The 17,697-nt window shown below is 50.3% G+C and overlaps 1 protein-coding gene across 1 annotated transcript in view; it reads left to right on the top strand.

Moving 5' to 3' along the window:
* The window catches only part of MAML1 (mastermind like transcriptional coactivator 1), a 45,581-nt gene extending 41,386 nt beyond the window's left edge, over positions 1-4,195 (top strand). The window contains exon 5 of the mRNA XM_044262518.1: positions 729-4,195. Within this exon, the coding sequence (XP_044118453.1) occupies positions 729-1,708 (980 nt within the window). The 3' untranslated portion in view covers positions 1,709-4,195. The remainder of the gene's footprint in view (positions 1-728) is intronic.
* Positions 4,196-17,697: the final 13,502 nt, after the last annotated feature.

The following is a 17,697-nucleotide window of genomic DNA, read 5'->3' as shown; positions in this document are numbered from 1 at the left end:
CTGCCCTTGACATGGCCCCCTCAGCTTCCCTGAGTCTGGCCACAGCTCTCTGTCCAGTTGTATCCCCAGCCTGTGGGGATACCCTCCCCATACCCCCAGCCACAGAGCTCCCCACACAGACCACCTCTCGTAACTCTGGCATTTTCACACTCTCTTCTCTGTCTAGAATACTCCGTTTCTCCAAACTGTTGAAATCAGTTTTTCAATTCAAACCTTTGAAAACCCGATGTCTTTGTCACCATTTTTCTGAAGCCGTCCCCAGATCTTCCAAGGCACTGAGCCTCTGGTCCCCTGCCCTGCCAGCTGTTGTTACCACCCTGTCATACCTCAGAGCCTTTGCCTCCCCGAGGCAGACCCTGGGCCATATCTGTCTTGGAGTCTGCCGTGCTGGCGTGGGGCTCCCGCGGAGCAGAAACAGAGTGGGCCTTTGACGGGTGAATCATTGAGTCTCCTGGCTTCCCCCGCCCTGGGCTTTGGCCTCCTCCTCTGAGCTGGTCTTAAATTCATTACTGCTCCAGACCGGCCTCCATTCCACCCTGTGGGAAACCTGCTCCCCTTTGGCCCACAGGGCCGTCGTCTTTGAGGGTCCACTGACCTTAAGATACCTGGTGTTCTGATTTGGCCTTTAACGCCAGAGAACAGTGCCTGCAGCTGGGGTCCTAGAGCCTCTCGGTGGCAGTGGGCCCAGAAATGCCAGCTCGGTTGACTGGCTCTTCTCTGCCTTCTAGGGTCCTCTGGTGCTGTGCCTGGCATGAACAACTTGGGGCCATCTAACTCCAGCTGTCCTCGAGGGTTCCCTCAGACTGGGAATCTGATGCCAATGGGCCCTGGACACACTTCGGTTTCCTCTCTCCCTTCAAACTCAGGCCCGCAGGACCGGGGTGTGGCTCAGTTCACTGGTTCCCAAAGCCTGCCGCAGGGCGGTCTCTACGGCATGGCCTCCGGCATCACCCAGATCGTTGCCCAGCCGCCGCCACAGGCCACCAATGGACATGCCCACATCGCACGGCAGACCGGCATGGGCCAGAACACCTCGGTCTCCGCTGCCTACGGGCAGAACTCTCTGGGGAACTCCAGCCTCTCCCAGCAGCACAATAAGGGGACTATGAACTCTGGCTTAAGCAAGCCACAGGTCCCAAGGGTGTCAGCCACTGTGGGAGGCCAGAACGCCTCGTGGCCACATCAGGGCCTGCCCAACTTGAGTGGCCAGACCCCGGGGAGCAGCACCGTGAGCCCCTTCACGGCAGCCTCCAGTTTCCACATGCAGCAGGCCCACATGAAAATGTCCAGCCCCCAGTTCTCCCAGGCGATGCCCAGCAGGCCCATGGCCCCCATGAGCTCGGCAGCCGCAGCGGGGTCCATGCTGCCCCCAGTGAGTGCGCAGCAGAGGACCAGTGCCCCTGCCCCAGCACCTCCCCAGGGAGCCCCACAGCCAGGCTTGCCGGGCCTGAGCCCCGGTGGGCCTGAGCTGGGGGCCTTCAGCCAGAGCCCGGCACCACCCATGGGAGGCCGGGCGGGACTGCACTGCACTCAGGCATACCCTGTGCGGACCGCGGGCCAGGAGCTGCCCTTTGCTTACAGCGGGCAGCCAGGGGCCAGTGGGCTGGCCAGCATGGCTGGAGATGCCGACCTGATTGACTCCCTGCTGAAAAACAGGACTTCGGAAGAGTGGATGAATGATTTGGACGACCTTTTAGGGCCTCAGTAACTGGAGGGTTTGCAGTGTTCTCAGTGTTCGTATAGCCTGTATTTTTGTTCTCAGATTCAAGAAATATCAACTACTTTGGACCAAAAGCTCGTGGCCCAGAGAACAGGGCTGAGGGGTGGGATTGGAGCCCCAGGGCAAGGCGGGCCCTGGCCAGGGTCTGCGAGGACCCCCCCCCACACCTCCAGCTCCCAGCCAGCAGTTGCGGTCCGTCGGGCTGGCCCCAGCCCCTCTGCTGGCATCCACTGCCTGGTGTCGGGACAGCAGGACAGGGTTCTGCAGGTGGTTTTCTATCTGAATGACCAAAAAACCCCCAAGAATAATGATGGTGAAACCCCACGATGTGTGCCATCGTGTTGACTTAATCCAAGATTTCGCCACTTGCCCCAAGGCTGGGGACAGGTTTCGTTGCAACTTTGTATAGCAGAACCATTCGCAATTTGTAGCATAGAAAAGATTTTAAAAACTGTTTTTAAAGATTTGAGGACCGATTAGGATAGGTGGTGGTTTAAACTGATTGGCATTGGGAACTGAGGGTTTCCTTGTGGTCAAGAGCCTTTCTTATTCCTGCTCTTTGTCTGCTTTTCAGGGGATAGGGAGGGTCCCTGGGAGGTCATTTCCGTCAGCGCAGCCTGTGACTGTATGTGCCAAAAAGGAACAGGATGCCGCGAGGTGGCAGAGCTGGGAACACAGATGTGGCCTCTCCAGCCACTTGCCTTCTTCCTCCTCCCACAGTGCTGCACCCTCTGGGTCGACACTCATGACTTGCCAGCCCCCAGGCTATGTGCTGAAATGGAATGTTTGGGGTGCCTGTGTCTGTGTCTTTGCCCTCCTTCTGCAGTTTCTCTGAAAACTAGGATTTGCTGTATCAGGAAGGTGATCCTAGCTGAGCTGTGCACAGAGGTCCTCACCTAGTCTCCAGTTCCCGTGACCTTCCTGCCACCCCTCTTTGTCTCTCCAGCCCAAATGGAAAACCTCTTGAAGGCAGTGTACCAGATCGGTGGGGAGTCACTAAAATCCCTTAGGGAGCCCCAGCATTGTAGGTGGGAGGGGGTCCCCTCCCCAGAAGGCAAGGGTGCGGGGGAAGGAGGTAAAACCGGGAGTGTGGGGGCCCCGAAGGTGGAGGGGTGCAGGCCAGGCTGGAGGAGAGAATTCCACTTGGTTTCACCACTTTGGCCACTCTCCCATGCCAGATGACTTGCACTTTTTGAAGAGAATGGCTTTATAACACTAATACATCCTCCTCGGGTTTTGAGCGGATGTCTCTCTGAAGGTCTATGGACTTGACTAAGCTAAAAGTCCACAAAACAGGATTCCCTGTGGGCTGTTTCTGGACAACAGAGATGGAGAGAGCACTTGGGTTAGAATGAAAGCAGAGTGGTAAGTGCAGGGTGAGACCCTTTTAAAGTGTCGGGGAGCAGAGAGGACGCTGAGAAGAGTGGCTTCCATGCAGAGTGGTCTCGAAACAAACTGAAACCCCGTGTTTATTTCCCTGGAGTCTCAAAGTAGATGATTCAAGGAGTGTCCTATGTAAAGAATTGAGCCAGGGAAGATAATCTGTGTGGGCAGCCCAAGTGGCTTTTGAGGGGACGAAGGGTTGTGCACACAGGGGTAATTATTCTGCACCAGCAGTGCCTTTGCTGGGGGTACTTGGACCCTCAGATCCTCTTCTCTATAATAGCCATTTGCCACCTTGGGTGGTGTCTGGGCCATTTCCCCTTTAAATGCCCTCCCTTGCCCTCCCAGATGCTGAATTTAGCTTTCAAAGAAGGGAATGAATCATAATGCCAGTGAAGACTCCACCCTCTGCGTGAGTTCCCCAATCTGAAGGGGAAGAGGGTGACTTCAGCGGGTTTTCTACCAAAAATAGAGGGCTGAAGGCTGGTGATGGGTCCTGTTCCTCTCCTGGTCTGCCTCTAGCTGCTCACCTCTGTCCCCTCCTGGGGAGGGCTGCCCCTGCCTTAGTCCTTGGGCCGCCAGACAGACAGCAGGCTTCTTGCTGCAGTGTCAGAGCAATAAAATGTGATGCTTGGGGTCCCCCCAGGGAGCTGCCCGTGGCTTTATTTATGAATCTGGTTTTTGGGGAGTCAGGGGAAGAGACGTCTCTGCTTCAGTGCAAATCCCCTCTTCCAGGAGCCATGACTCAAAAGAAGGGTGCTCGGACTTTGTTATACACATTTGCTTTGTGTAAATAAATGTTTACAATTTTATATTAAAGAGGAAATAAGCGTTAGAGTTTCTGACTGTATATTTTTTACTTTTATAGATTTTAAAACTATGATCCTTTATATATGTGTTTTGGGGGAGTATGATAAGTTTTATGGCAAACAGTTGGTATTGTTAACTTTTTATTGTCATCAAAGTACATAAAAATCCCATTAATTCCCTTATTCTTCTACTGCCCTTAACTCTGGTATACACCAAAAAGAAATCTTTACTTTCCTTCTTTTATCATTATAAAATAATAAAAGTATTTTGCTAGTATGGAAACCACCTGTGTCTTGGACCTCACATGGCCGCGCCAGCAGGGTGGGTGGGGGATTGACGTGTGACTTCTTGGGTAGTTGGTGTCCATCCGGGATGGAGCTGCTTGCCCACTGAGTGGTGGTGGAAGGAGGGACATTTGGTCTGGTTTACCTCAGAGTAACTTTTATTACCTGATGACAGGTAGGAGGGTGGAACTTGGGGCCACCAGCCTCTCCCCTCTTGTGGACCTCCCCACCCCATCCTTCTGTCTAATGGGAGGGAGGAAGTTGGACCCAGTGACTTGGGTACTTTAGGTCCTCAACAGTTGAGATATTTTACTGGAAGCCCTGAGACTTACCCTCCAAGCACCCCACCCCCCCAGGTCCTATCTGGTGTCCTCCCCTGCCTTTTTTTTAGAAGAACATATGCTCCAGCCCACCCACCCACTGTTGTCACTGTCCACTGTGGGGGTCATCACATGATGGACCCACCCTTCCCCTTTTGTCTTCACAGTGGTAATGCACCTGCCCCTCTTCCCTCTTGGCTGTGCTTGTGTTTCCAAGGGAACTGGTTGGCTGAATGGCTGCCCTAAGCCCAGCCCCAGAGGCTAGCCAGTGCCTACAGACCTTCTCAGGGAGGTTGGGAAAGATGATCTTTGGACCCTCACCCAGAGCAGAACCTGACATAGGAAAGGTTAGGGTTCCAAGCTGTCGGTCAACAAAGAACTCTGGAGACCTCTCTGGTGCAAAAAGGTGATTTTATTAAAGCACAGGGACAGGACCCGTGGGGAGAAAGCTGCACTGAGGTTGTGAGGTGCCAGCCCATTATACGCTTTCAGGTTGGGAGCGGGGGAGGGGGTAGTGTTAAGTGACCAAGGAATTTCAGAAGCAAGGTATCCAAGACCTTGAGAGGGCTAGCTGTTGTTGGGACATAAAACCTGAGTCACGAGACCCTTCAAATGTTTATCGGTGGGCTATATGTTTGGGGGATGATTACCAATACATATTTTGGGGTGTTTAGAGATCAAGGAAGTTTCCAAAAGAATTTTTATATGTGAAAGTAGACTCACAGGGTCCTGGGCGTTGGGATAAGATTGCCTTTTGCCCTTAGCAAAGTATTAGCATAGAGGCCCTTGCGTCCCTAGAAGAATGTCACTCTGCCTGTTTCAGGGCCTTGTCAGTGGGCTATAGCTAATAAGGATATTTAATAATTTTTCTTCTGCCTTTGTTTCCCACATTAGAAACCGCAGGACAAAGGCAGAACTCACCCATCCGCCTTCATATCTGTGTCCTGGAATGCTATCTTTGAGGGAGCTGGCCTGCGTGAGGGGAAGGGAAGGACACGCTGTGTGCTGCAAAACCATAGTGACAACAGCTAGAGCCAGAGCTGTTGGCCCCGGGGGTGGGAGAGGGCGGTCCAGTGTCTTCCCTGCTCCAGGCCACAGGTCCCGGCCAGCCTGTGGGCATGGAAGGAACAGAAGCCACAAGGCAACAGCCCGGGGACTAGTAGCTCGACAAGGCCTGTGCAGGAGGCTCCATTTGTTCTGTCCCTGGAAAGCAGAACTTTTCAAGATTGCCAAAGGAAAAGCTGGCATTCTATACTCAAGTCACAGATGTGGTAGCTTCCCTTGACACAGCCAAGGTAAGTGCTTGCTGAACTATCTTTGGATCTTTCCTTCCTGACACACCATCACCGGCTGTCTTATCTTGAATGTCAAGGTTTCAGATGGGTTCTGTATTTTCTTAAATACCTAGCTGCTTCTCTGCACTGTGGGGGGCAGAGCCCAACCACTTACTGTCATCTTCAAGGTCAAGAGCTTCAGCTAGCCCATTACTGTGTCATGTTATTCTCGGTGGATGGAGAATCGGGGCAGGGGGTGGGCGGCTAGACCCTGAGTAGTGAAAAAAAAATTTTTTTAACCCCATCTATTAGTTATATCGGCCACCCCCATGCCATTTCTTCTTTTTGATATTTGCTTGTGCAGTAAAAGAGACTTTGCTTAAATCCTGCACACTAGAGTTCATGTACCTCTCTGTATTGGTGATGGCCAGATAGGCCTACCAGCCAAGTGTGTTCCACAAAGGGAGCCCGAGGATATCCATAGACCAGAAAAAGGGCACCCTGAGGGACACCACCCCTTGAGCAAAGGAGAGACCAAGTCCCAAACTGCAGCTACAGGGAACATCCGCCAGCCTCTGCTATCCCACTCCGCCCTTCCCTGTGCTGGAAAAGGGGGCTTATGAACGGACTAGCTAGGGGCCAGGGGGCGTCTCTGCAGGATCCTGGCAGCATGCCTCTGACTCACCCAGGAGCTCGAGCATCATCACTGCTCAGTGTGCAGCCTGCTAGCAACAGAGACCAATGCCCAGCCTCTGAGTCAGCCCACGTCTGGAGGCCAGCTAGCCACTTGGTACTACGTCTGTCCCTCCCACGCCAGGAAAGGATGGTGAGTCACCTTTTTTTTTCCTTTTTTTTTTTGTTTTGTTTTGTTTTCTGCATCTTGGTTTAGCTAGAACCTCAGATGTACCGAACAAACAAAAAACCTACCAAAAACTCTGAAAAGAGGACAAAGGTCACAAAAGTGTGCTGAGTCGCAATGGACACAAAACCCACATGTCACAGGAATGAATGAATCCCTTTATGTGAAATGTCCAGAAAAGGCAAACCAGTAAAGACAGAAAAGATTCAGGTGGCCTGGGGCTGGGCTTGTTGGGATGATGAATTTGCTGTAACACCAAATCATGGTGATCCTTCACACAGCTGGGCGAATTTACTAAAAGTCGTTGAGTTGGACATTTAAGATGGGTGAATTTTATGGTATATAAATTCTATACCTCAGCAAAGTTGCCATTCTCAATACTTAGATACGGTTCCCCCAGCTTCCCCATCCTTTATAGCAACAGTATAATAGTTTTTTAAAAGATTTTATTTATTTATTCACGAGAGAGAGAGAGAGAGCGCATAGAGGGAGAGGAAGAAGAAGAAGCAGGCTCTCCACTGAGCAAGGAGCCTGATAGGGAACTCGATCCCAGGACCCTGGAATCATGACCTGAGCTGAAGGCAGACACTTAACTGACAGCCACCCAGAGGCCCCAACAGTATAATTATTAAATACAGGAAATTAGGGGCACCTGGATGGCTCAGTTGGTTAAGTATCTGACTCTCGAACTCAGCTCAGGTCTTGATCTCAGGGACAGGAGTTCAGAACCGCCCCCCTCCCCGCCCAAATATAAAATAAAACAAAAATTTAAAATAGGAACTTAATACTGAAACGAAGACTGTCAACTAATCCACAGATCTTATTCAGCTGTTGAGAGTTGTCCTGTAATGCCTGTTTTTCTAGTCTGGGATCCCATCCAGAATCACACTGCATTTGAGGTGTCCAGCCTCCTTCGTCTCCCATGATCTGTGAGGCTTCCTCGGTCTTCGTCACTGTGGTCATTGGCAGCAGCCATTCATTCACATGTCTGGGAACAGATGCTGCATCTGGGGGTGGCTCTGGCTGGCCTGCCACTGAGGGTCAAAAGTGTTTGACCCACCACTACAGAGTCTGTCCTATGTCACCTTGGAGGGAGCATCTCTGCACAGCAGTGCCATCACGGGGTGCACGGCATAGGATCCACTGTGTCATCACCTCCAGACACCCGGGAGCTGCTCTCCAGGAGCACAGTACAGGTCAGAGGTCAGCTCAGTGACAGGGCCTTGCAAGGAGAGGGCGCCATCCTCTAGGAAGGGGTATGTACCCCAGATCAGTGACTGGGGGACATGGGCCTCTACTAGATAAGAGACATGGAGGGGGAACTGAGAGCGGAGGTCAAGGAGACCTTGCTTGCTCTCACTCCGGAGACCCCCCTGGGAGGTCCTTCCACTTAAGACTGTGTGCGACCAGGGACCCTGGCTCCTGAAGGGACAACATAGCCACCAGAAGACAAAGCAGGACTGTTAGGCTCAAAGCTCCCGGCCACCTGGGCCTTGGAGCTCCTTGTGCCCAGAAATCTGGCAGGAGGAGAGGACCCTGACCATCAAGGGAGGAGGGTGAAGTTCCATACTGGGGAGAGACAATGCATGCCACCCCACCGCCTCGCTGGTGCGCCTCTTCGTACAGTTTTAGTGGCAAGGGGACAAGGCGGCCACCAAGCATTGCTAGTGCTGAGTGACCAGGAGCTCCACCCTCTCCCGGGGAATGGGTTTGGGTGGCCCCTCCAGATCCGCTGACATGTAATCAGACATACACTTAACTGGATGAAGAGGACCCGATTTGCACAAGGTGCGGATTCTAGGTGACGCTGTGGCGCCCCCCAGTGCTGCCCCTTAGGGGGCTGCGGGATTCTCCCTGGGAATGGGCTGGGCCAGGGGCTGCACAAGCGGCTGCCCTTGACATGCGCTACTCCCCTCCACAAGGCCGCCTGCGTTCAATGCTGCCCCCGCCCTGGACCGCCCCGAAGGCCAGCGCAGCTGCAGGGCCCCCTCGGCAGGGCGGCGGGCTGGGGCTCGGCGGCGCCCTGTCCCAGCTCAGCGGGCCCCTGCCCCTCTCGCCTCCCTCACCTCTGTTACAAGCATGCACATTCCGGGACCCAGTCCCCAAATCCGGGACCGCAGTCCCCACACGCTCGGTTTCTGAGCAACCTGCTCAACGCAAACCGGAGCTCATCAGCATTTCAAAGGCTTTTTTCCTGTCCCCCAAACTGGGGGTCCCACCCTCTTTCAGTCTCCCTGCAGAGCCTGTGGGGATGAAAAGATGTCCTTTCTCACCTCTGGGCCTATCTCACTGCATGGGGCGTCTGGAAAATAAGCAATTTCAGTGTCTTTCTTTCTGATTTTAAGCTCTTCTAAAATTGTCAGGAAGAGGGGGCGCCTGGCTGGCTCCGTGGGCAGAGCATGCAACTCTCGATCTTGGGGTCCTGAGTTCAGGTCCCACTTTATGGGTGCAAACAGCACTTAAAAAGTAAGTACCAAAAAAAAAAAAAAAAAGTAAGTACAGGGCGCCTGGGTGGCTCAGTTGGTTGAGCTACTGCCTTCAGCTCAGGTCACGATCCCGGAGTCCAGGGATGGAGTCCCCCATCCCGGTTCCTTGCTTAGTGGACAGTCTGCTTCTCCCTCTCCTTCTGCCCCTCCCCACTGTTCATTCTCTCCATATCCCCCTCCATTTCATAAATAAATAAATAAAATATTTAAAAGAAAATAAGTAAATACACAGGTAGAGAATTTCAGTGAATGTCACCAAAAAGTCTCATTGGCCATGATATTTAAATCAGTATGTATATCATATTGTTACTGGACAGAGAACCTGGCCGGAACTCAGATTTCGCTGCTCAATGCCTGAAAATCAATGTGGGAAAGGAAAGGCTTTATTCAGGAAGCCGGCAACCTACAAAGACGATGGACTAATGTCTTAGAGACCATCCTCCACACCCAACCCCGCCCAAGGGAAGCTGGAAGGTTTTAAAGGGGGAAGGACGGAAAAAGGGGATGGGGGGGGGTGTTGCACAGGAGAAGCAGGTGATCAGGAAGTTAGTCATAGGTTAGGTAGGTTAGTTAAGTCCTGCCTTTAAAAACCTTTCCTTTTCTAGGGCACTTTGGGGCTCCCCTCTACCTGCTAGATGGGGATGCTGCCCGATTCATGAATCATTTAATATTAAAGCCAGTGAGATCTTCACATTTCCTTGTTTGAATTTTGTTTTCTTTTTTTAAACAACATTTTTTTTTTTTAAGATTTTATTTCTTTATTTGAGAAAGAGAGAGCATGATGGGGGAGGAGGGTCAGAAGGAGAAGCTGACTCCTCGCTGAGCTCATTCCTGAGACTCTGGGATCATGACCTGAGCCGAAGGCAAATGCTTGACTGAGCCACCCAGGAGCCCCTCAACATATGTATGCATATATATATATATATATATATATGTATATATGTATACATATATATATGCACAACTGTTTCCCAGTTCTCTCCATCAGGAGGGTGTAGATGCAGAAAATGACACCCTGGCCAACCATGGACAACATGGACATCCCAATAAATAACAACAAATAAGTATAACCCTTGAGTAAAATATGAATTTTTTAATTTTAGAATTTATGAATTCATAATGATTCAAATACGTACTCAAATGGACGAGAAGGTAACACTCTTTTTCACCAATGTAGAAAGAACAGAATTAGAAAATGACCATTGGGCTAGTAAGTGACTTGGGCAAGGATCCCTAATGGTGGTTAAAATCAGTCTGGGAAAGTTTGAGGAGTAACAGGATTTTTTTTCCTCAGAGCCTCAAGGTGTAACCCAACAAAGAGGTTTCAATGGGAAAAAGAGTTATGTTTTGTCAAAGATCAACAAAGCCAGGGTCAAGGTGCGGGAGGTAAAAACAGACCGGGGACTCCCACAGAGTCGGGGACTGAGAAACCGCAAGAAGCAACTAAGACGGTTGGTCATTGTCATTGTCAAAGTCATGAGGTGCTTCGTGAAGTCAGGCTTCTCCCTCCCTCTGAGACAGGGAGACAGAGGCCCCAGCCTTCCCGAGGACGCCATTTCAGAGGGACATTTCAGAGAAGGGACTTAAACAGTTTAAGGTTTTTCTACAAAGGCTCTAAGAATGGGAGGTCAGGAGCCCATCTTCTGGGGCTGGCTGGAACAAACAGTCAATTCTTTCATCAACCTTTAACTTTGCCAGACTGGCACTCAAGCGGGCTGGGTCATCCCAGTGGCCTTAGGCTTAGGTCTTGGGCTGCCAGAAGCTGCAGGAGAATTTGGGCAAAGTCTGTTAGTGCAAGGGATGTGGACAGAGTGGTGTGCGGAGAGTTCTTGTAGATGTCGCTTCACAGCAGAAAAGCCAGCAGACCTCATGTTAACAGCACAGTTCAAACATTTCCAGGAACAAGCCTTGCTTGGTGGAGCATGCGACTCTTGATCTCTGCGTTGTAGAAATTACTTGAAGTCTTCAGGGGAAGAATAAAAAAAAAAAACCAAAACACGAAACCTATCTTCAGGAACAAGACAGACTGACATCATGTATCTTCCTGACAGTTCCTCGAGAGGAACACAGTGCCTTTCCCCTGACTCTCTTGCTCAAAGCGCATGATCAATCGTCATCAGCAGAAACCTCAGATAAACCCAAATCAGTGGATTTCTGCAAAATAACTGGTCTCACGAAAGATAAACCTATGTGAACTGATGAACGTTTCCAGACTAAAGGGAACTGAACACCCTTGACAGTGAAACACAGCGCCGAATCCTGGCATTTCTTTTGCCATAAGGACAGGCATATCTCATGGAAGTCTGTTGATTCAATAATGATAGTGTCTTTTTTAGTTTTTGTTTTATTTATGTTTTTTAAAGATTTTATTTATTTATTTGAAAGAGATCACAAGCAGGCAGAGAGGCAGGCAGAGAGAGAGGAGGAAGCAGGCTCCCTGCTGAGCAGAGAGCCCGATGTGGGGCTCGATCCCAGGACCCTGAGACCATGACCTGAGCAGAAGGCAGCGGCTTAACCCACTGAGCCACCCAGGCGCCCCTTTGTTTTATTTTTTAAAAAAGATTTTATTTCTTTGAGAGTGAGAACATGATTGGGAAGAGGGACAAGCAGACTCCCTGCTGACTGGGGCTCAATCCCAGGACCATGGGATCATGACCTGAGCTGAAGGCAGATGCTTCACCGACTGAGCTACCCAGGGGTCCTCATGGATAAACTTGGATAAACTTCTTACAGTAAAGTTCAGAGCTTGCACGCACTGCAAGCCACTGTAAGGACTCTGAAGACACCAGACTCTGGTCAAAGGGAGTCCCTCCCCTAGCCAGTTCTGGCCAGCAGCTGAAAGAGGTGTTAGGGTTGCCGTGGTAGATGACCCAGGCACTCCCATGTGCCCAGGACCCCATTCAGCCAATACCAAGCCTCTCTTCCCTTGTCTGTTGGTCCTCTGTTTTGACTTGTTCGGCCCCATCGAACCAGCTGAGATGACAGGCTGCTCTGGCCACATTCTCACTTTGTGCCCCAGTTTCCTGTGGCCCCATGGTCAAGTTTTGCTTCATTTTCAGAATGATGTACATTTCCTGGGGCCTCACTCTAGGGCCCTGGAGAGGGTGGGCGCCAGGCTCCAAGTGGGGCTTTCTACAGATATAGGCCATCTTTTTCTCTATCACAGATACTTCTAGCCCCAGGGGATATACTGGGCCCAGTGACCAAAGAGGAGGGTGCTTGCTCCTTAGTCCTTGCTGTAGAGCCTCATCCTTACCTTAGGTCCTGCTCACAGCTGGCAGCCTTCTGTGACATCCAGTAAATGTGTCCCAGCGGGATCCCCCAGTGTGGAATATACTGCATCCCAAACCCAGAGAGACCTACCACATCTCTGTTCCTTTTCCCATTGGTGGGAATAATATCCTGTACTTACGGAATGCCCGACAGGTCACTGAGGGAACGAGTCCCTGACACCCCCGCTCCCAGTATGTGTGTCTTACCAAGGCCACCCATGTCCTCGGCATTTCCTGCTCCTCTGATCAATCACATGACATAAGCTGTATACTGGATGCACGTGGTTTGGGGGGAATGCCCAGAGCATCGAGGTCCACTCCGAGAGTGGGACAGTTCCAATAGTTCTGGGGTGAGAGAACACATTGTCCATCCCTTGCAAATGCAAACTGCTTCCGATCCTCCTTCCCCATGGGAATGGAAATGAGTGCAGCCAGCGGCTGCACATCAGCTACTCCAGTCTGCTGATACGCTCTGATAAGTATGTCACATCTGTCACCGCTGCTGCTGGGAGGGCAGGTTCCTCTGCTTTCTGCAGAGGCCAGCCTGGTGAATAACCTGGGGATGTGATGAGAGCCACCGCCCTCCAACTGTTAAAGGCTTTCAGCATGGCAATTTCTTCCCAGAGGCAATCTCGTTCTTGGTTTTTCCTCCTACTCTATAGGAGTAGTATAGGTATATAGGTACCAGTGTATGAATCTGCTTGTGTCAGAGGCTCCCCAAGGCCAGCCTGGGTCCCATGATGTGCTGGGAGAACCCCCAGGACTCAGCAGTAATGTTGTTCATAGTACAACTTCTTGCACTCAGTAGAAGGCCATGCTGGATTCCGGCCAATGGGTGCAGGGCGAAACCAGCAAAGGGGAGAAGGCACATGGGGTGAAGACTAGGGAAGCAGATACTAGCTTCTGGAGTCATGCAGGACATGCTTCATTCCTCCAGCAATAAGATGTGATGACACGTGTGAATTATGGCCAACTGGGAAAGCTCATCAGAGACTCAGCACCCCAAGGTTTTTACTAGGGGGCCGGTCATGTAGGTCTCATCCGTCTAGCATGAACCACAGTGCCAGACTCCCCAAAGGAGAGTAGATGCTCCCCATAAACCCAAATAGGTTAGGCACGGTTGAGCCATTAATCTCAGTTAATGGTGGGAACTCTCCCAACATCTTAAGTTAGCAGACATCAGCCAAGGGCCAGCCCCACGAGGACAACAGTGACAGCCACATTGTGCAAACTCTGTTTTTGCACAATGCCAACCGCCCAGTACAACCAGCTAATGATACAGCTAGAAACCAGGGAAATGACCCAGGGCCCTCAAGCCCGGCTCATTCACTGTGAAATGGAACTTGGCTAAGACTCCTTTTGGAAGGCCCAGAACACACTTGAGTTTGTTACCTGACTCTCCTTGGCCGCTGTGGTCTGGGATGGGTGATAAGAGATGCCATGATAGAACAGGGTGCCTGGGGAACAAATGGAAATGATAGAGGCAGAAAATCTAGAGCACAACACACACCTGGCAAAGGCCATGTGTCAGTGACTGCCATGATGGTTTGCAGGATCAAAATGGCAGGGTCTAGGGCACCCGGGTAGGTCAATTGGTTAAGTATCTGCCTTCAGCTCAGTTCATGATCTCAGGGTCCTGGGATTGAGTCCAGCATCGGGTTTCCTACTCGGTGGAGAGTCTGCTTCTCCCTCTCCTTCTGCCTCCCCCTCTCTCTCTCAAGTAAAATCTTAAAAAAAAAAAAAAAAAGGGTCTAGAGCGATCACTCATAGAAAGTGGGGTACCTAGTGATAAGAGTAACAGGCAGCTGATGGGGGATACACTGGGAGATCCAGAACAAACAAGCAGAAAAGCCAAGTTAGCCGAGCCAGTGGGAACACATGGTCCCTTGCCCATTTCCAAACCTAAATCAGTTCTCAGACCCAGAACCCCACTGACTGAAGCAGAGGCTAGATGTCCTTGTGAAAACCTTGCGATATTATGGCCAGTGCCCCCCCAACCCTCCCCTAAAGGGAACTGCCCTGTGTACTCAGGTCACCATGGGCTCATTATCAGTTCAGTGGTTTCTGGGGGGCAGATGTGGGGGGGGGATGGAAGCACAGCCAGGCCAGCTGGGCAGTCCTCTGTTTCCTCATTCGTGGCTCCGTTTCTTTGATCGCCCACTCCACACCGAGCCTGGGGGCCAGGCAGAGCACAGGGATCTCCTCTCAGGCCCTCCTGGAAGGGTGCAGAGATAGAAAACCCAACTAGGAAAATGGAGAGGGACAAAGGAAGCCAGGGAAGGGTCTCAGGAGTCCTGGCGGTGCCTAAGGGGCCCCAGCGCTTAAAGGGCATCAGGCTGAGGAAGACCCAGTTCAGAGCCATGAATCAGTGAGGGACTCTGCTGGTGGAGTGTCAGCTGGGGGCAGGCTGGGCTGAAAGTCTAGAGCAAGAAGTGCCAGCATCAGTGGTCCGTCCTTCCTTCCTTTCTTCCTTACTTCCTTCCTCCTAAAGCTTACAATGGTGACCTATGGGATTCATGTCCCTTCTGACGTGAAGGGCACACGGCACTTCTGTGGCATTCTTGTCAAAACTGAGTCTGAACTCAGTCTAACACGTGACAACATTAGACAAACCAAATACGGACTGGCAGTCCTCAACAGTGCCAAGATCGTAAAAAGAAAGAGACAAGCTGAGGGACCGTCCAGTTGTCCCAGCCTGGAGTAAGCTAAAGACACGTGGTCCTCCATTGGATCCTGGACCAGTAAAATGACATTATGGGACAACTATTGAAATCTGGATAAGGTCTATTGATTAAGAGTCCTGGATCAATATTACAAAATTACCTTGTTGTAATCATTATGCCGTTGTTACATAACATGCTACCATTTGAGGAAGCTCGGTCAAGCACATACACACATTCTTTGTATTATGCATAAAAACAACTGTATGGAGGTATATAGCTAGCACTTGAAAAACAGGGGTTTGAACCGCACAGGTTCACTTAGATGCAGATTTTTTTTGATAAATACAGTACAGTTCTGTAAATGTATTTTCTCTTTCTTACGATTTTCTCTCTCTCTCTCTTTTTTTTAAGATTTTATTTTTAGGGGTGCCTGGGTGGCTCAGTTATTAAGCGTCTGCCTTCGGCTCAGGTCATGATCCCAGGGTTCTGGGATCGAGCCCCACATTGGGCTCCCTGCTCGGAAGGAAGCCTGCTTCTCCCTCTCCCACTCCCCCTGCTTGTGTTCACTCTTCCATTGTGTTTCTCTCTGTCAAATAAATAAAATCTTCAAGAAAAAAAAAAGATTTTTTTTTTTTAAAGATTTATTTATTTATTTATTTTATATTTTCTAAGAATAACTCCACAACCCAGCTGGCCTCTTTCCTTGCTGCCAGTGGGAACGATAAATAAAAAACGATAAATAAAAAAAAGATTTTTTTTTTAAAGATTTATTTATTTATTTATTTGACAGAGAGAAATCACAAGTAGGCAGAGAGGCAGGCAGAGAGAGAGAGAGAGGGAAGCAGGCTCCCTGCTGAGCAGAGAGCCCGATGCGGGACTCGATCCCAGCACCAAAAAATAAATCCATGACCTGAGCCGAAGGCAGCGGCTTAACCCACTGAGCCACCCAGGCGCCCCAAAAGATTTTATTTTTAAGTAATCTCTACACCCAACATGGGGCTTGAACTCACATCCCTGAAATCCCAAGTCACATGCTCTATGGAGTAAGCCAGCCAGGCGCCCCCTTGTGATTTTCTTAATAATTTTCTCTAGCTAACTTTATTGTAAGGCTACAGTATATACCACATGTAAAACCAAAATACAAAATACCTGTTAATTGATTACATTATGGGTAGGGCTTCTGGTCTACTATAGGCTGTTAAAGTTTTGAGGGAATTATACTCAGATGTTTGACTGTTGGTGCGTTTATTGTTCAGGCATCAACTAACTTCTGTATAACCACAAAGGGTACCATTCAGTGACTTTTAGTGAATGTACTGAGCTGTGCAAACATAATCTGGTTTTAGAACGTCTCCATCCCACCCCGAGCCCTGGACTCCCAGTGATCTACTCTCTGCATCTTTTGATTTGCTTTTTCTGGACATTTCATGTAAAGATCATATAATATATGGCCTTCTGTGTTTGTTATCACTTAGTATAATGGTTTTGAGGCCTTTGTCCCATTTTGGTGGAACAGTTGGTGTATGTTAAATAAGGTCTGTAGAATGACCAGTGATAGGTTTGTATCCATATTAATTTTTCAGAGTACATAATGGAATTATGCCTTATCAGATTTTAACATTAAGGGAAGCTGGGTGAAGGGTATCTGGGAACTGTGTACTATTTTTGCAATGCTTTTGGTAAGTAAAATAATTTTTTTAAAAAAGATTTTCTCTATTTATCTGACAGACAGAGATCACAAGTAGGCAGAGAGGCAGAGAGAGAGGAGGAAGCAGGCTCCATGCTGAGCAGAGAGCCCGATGTGGGGCTCGATCCCAGGACCTTGGGATCATGACCTGAGCTGAAGGCAGCGGCCTAACCCACTGAGCCACCCAGGCGCCCCAGTAAAATAATTTTAACATCTTTTTTTAAAAGTTTATTTATTTAAGTTATCTCCATACCCAGTGTGGGTCTTGAGTTCACAACCCCAGGATTTAGAGTCATGAGCTCCAGTCGACTAAGTCAGCCAGTCCCAGCAGCCCCTCTCTCGCTCCCCTCAACCCCGCTCCCCTTTTATTATTACTTTTTAAATTTAGCTTAGCGTCTGAGTTCTTCACGCTTACCACGGTCTGTTGTTCTGAAGTTGTGGTTTCTTCTCAACAAAATGGCTCTGTCGGCTCTTCCTTTCCTCAGAGGTCCTTGATGAGCTCAGCTTCCAGAATGTTCCTCAGGGCCCCTGTAGGAGAGGTAGCACAGAGGGAGTGGTCCAGGGTCACAGAGGTGGTTCCTGCAGGGGCTCAGGGAGGGGCTTTTCCACTTCCTTCATGATATGAGCACCTTAGGGCTGCCCAGGAGGGTGGCCATGCCCAGAGGGGCCTCCGGCGACACCTCGGTCAGCCAGAGCAGGCCTAGCCCAGGCAAGGCCCTGAGAGGCTGGGTGAGGGCAGGAAGGGAGGTACAGATGGGAAGGCCTGGGGAGAGCTCCAGGGGTGGAGACCCCAGTTATGGCCTGGACCTCTGCCCAAGGACTTCCTCAGAAGCTGCTTGGGCTAGGCCTCAGCTTCCTGTTGCCAGGGCAGGGGATCGGCTTGGAGGGGAGGATGTCTGGGCCTTAGAGGAAATGAGGCTTTGGCAGAAGGGATCCCCT

The sequence above is a fragment of the Neovison vison genome, chromosome 1, assembly GCF_020171115.1.
Source record: "Neovison vison isolate M4711 chromosome 1, ASM_NN_V1, whole genome shotgun sequence".
In the NCBI taxonomy this organism is placed as follows: Eukaryota; Metazoa; Chordata; class Mammalia; order Carnivora; family Mustelidae; genus Neogale; species Neogale vison.
This window is presented reverse-complemented; position numbering and strand designations above follow the sequence as displayed.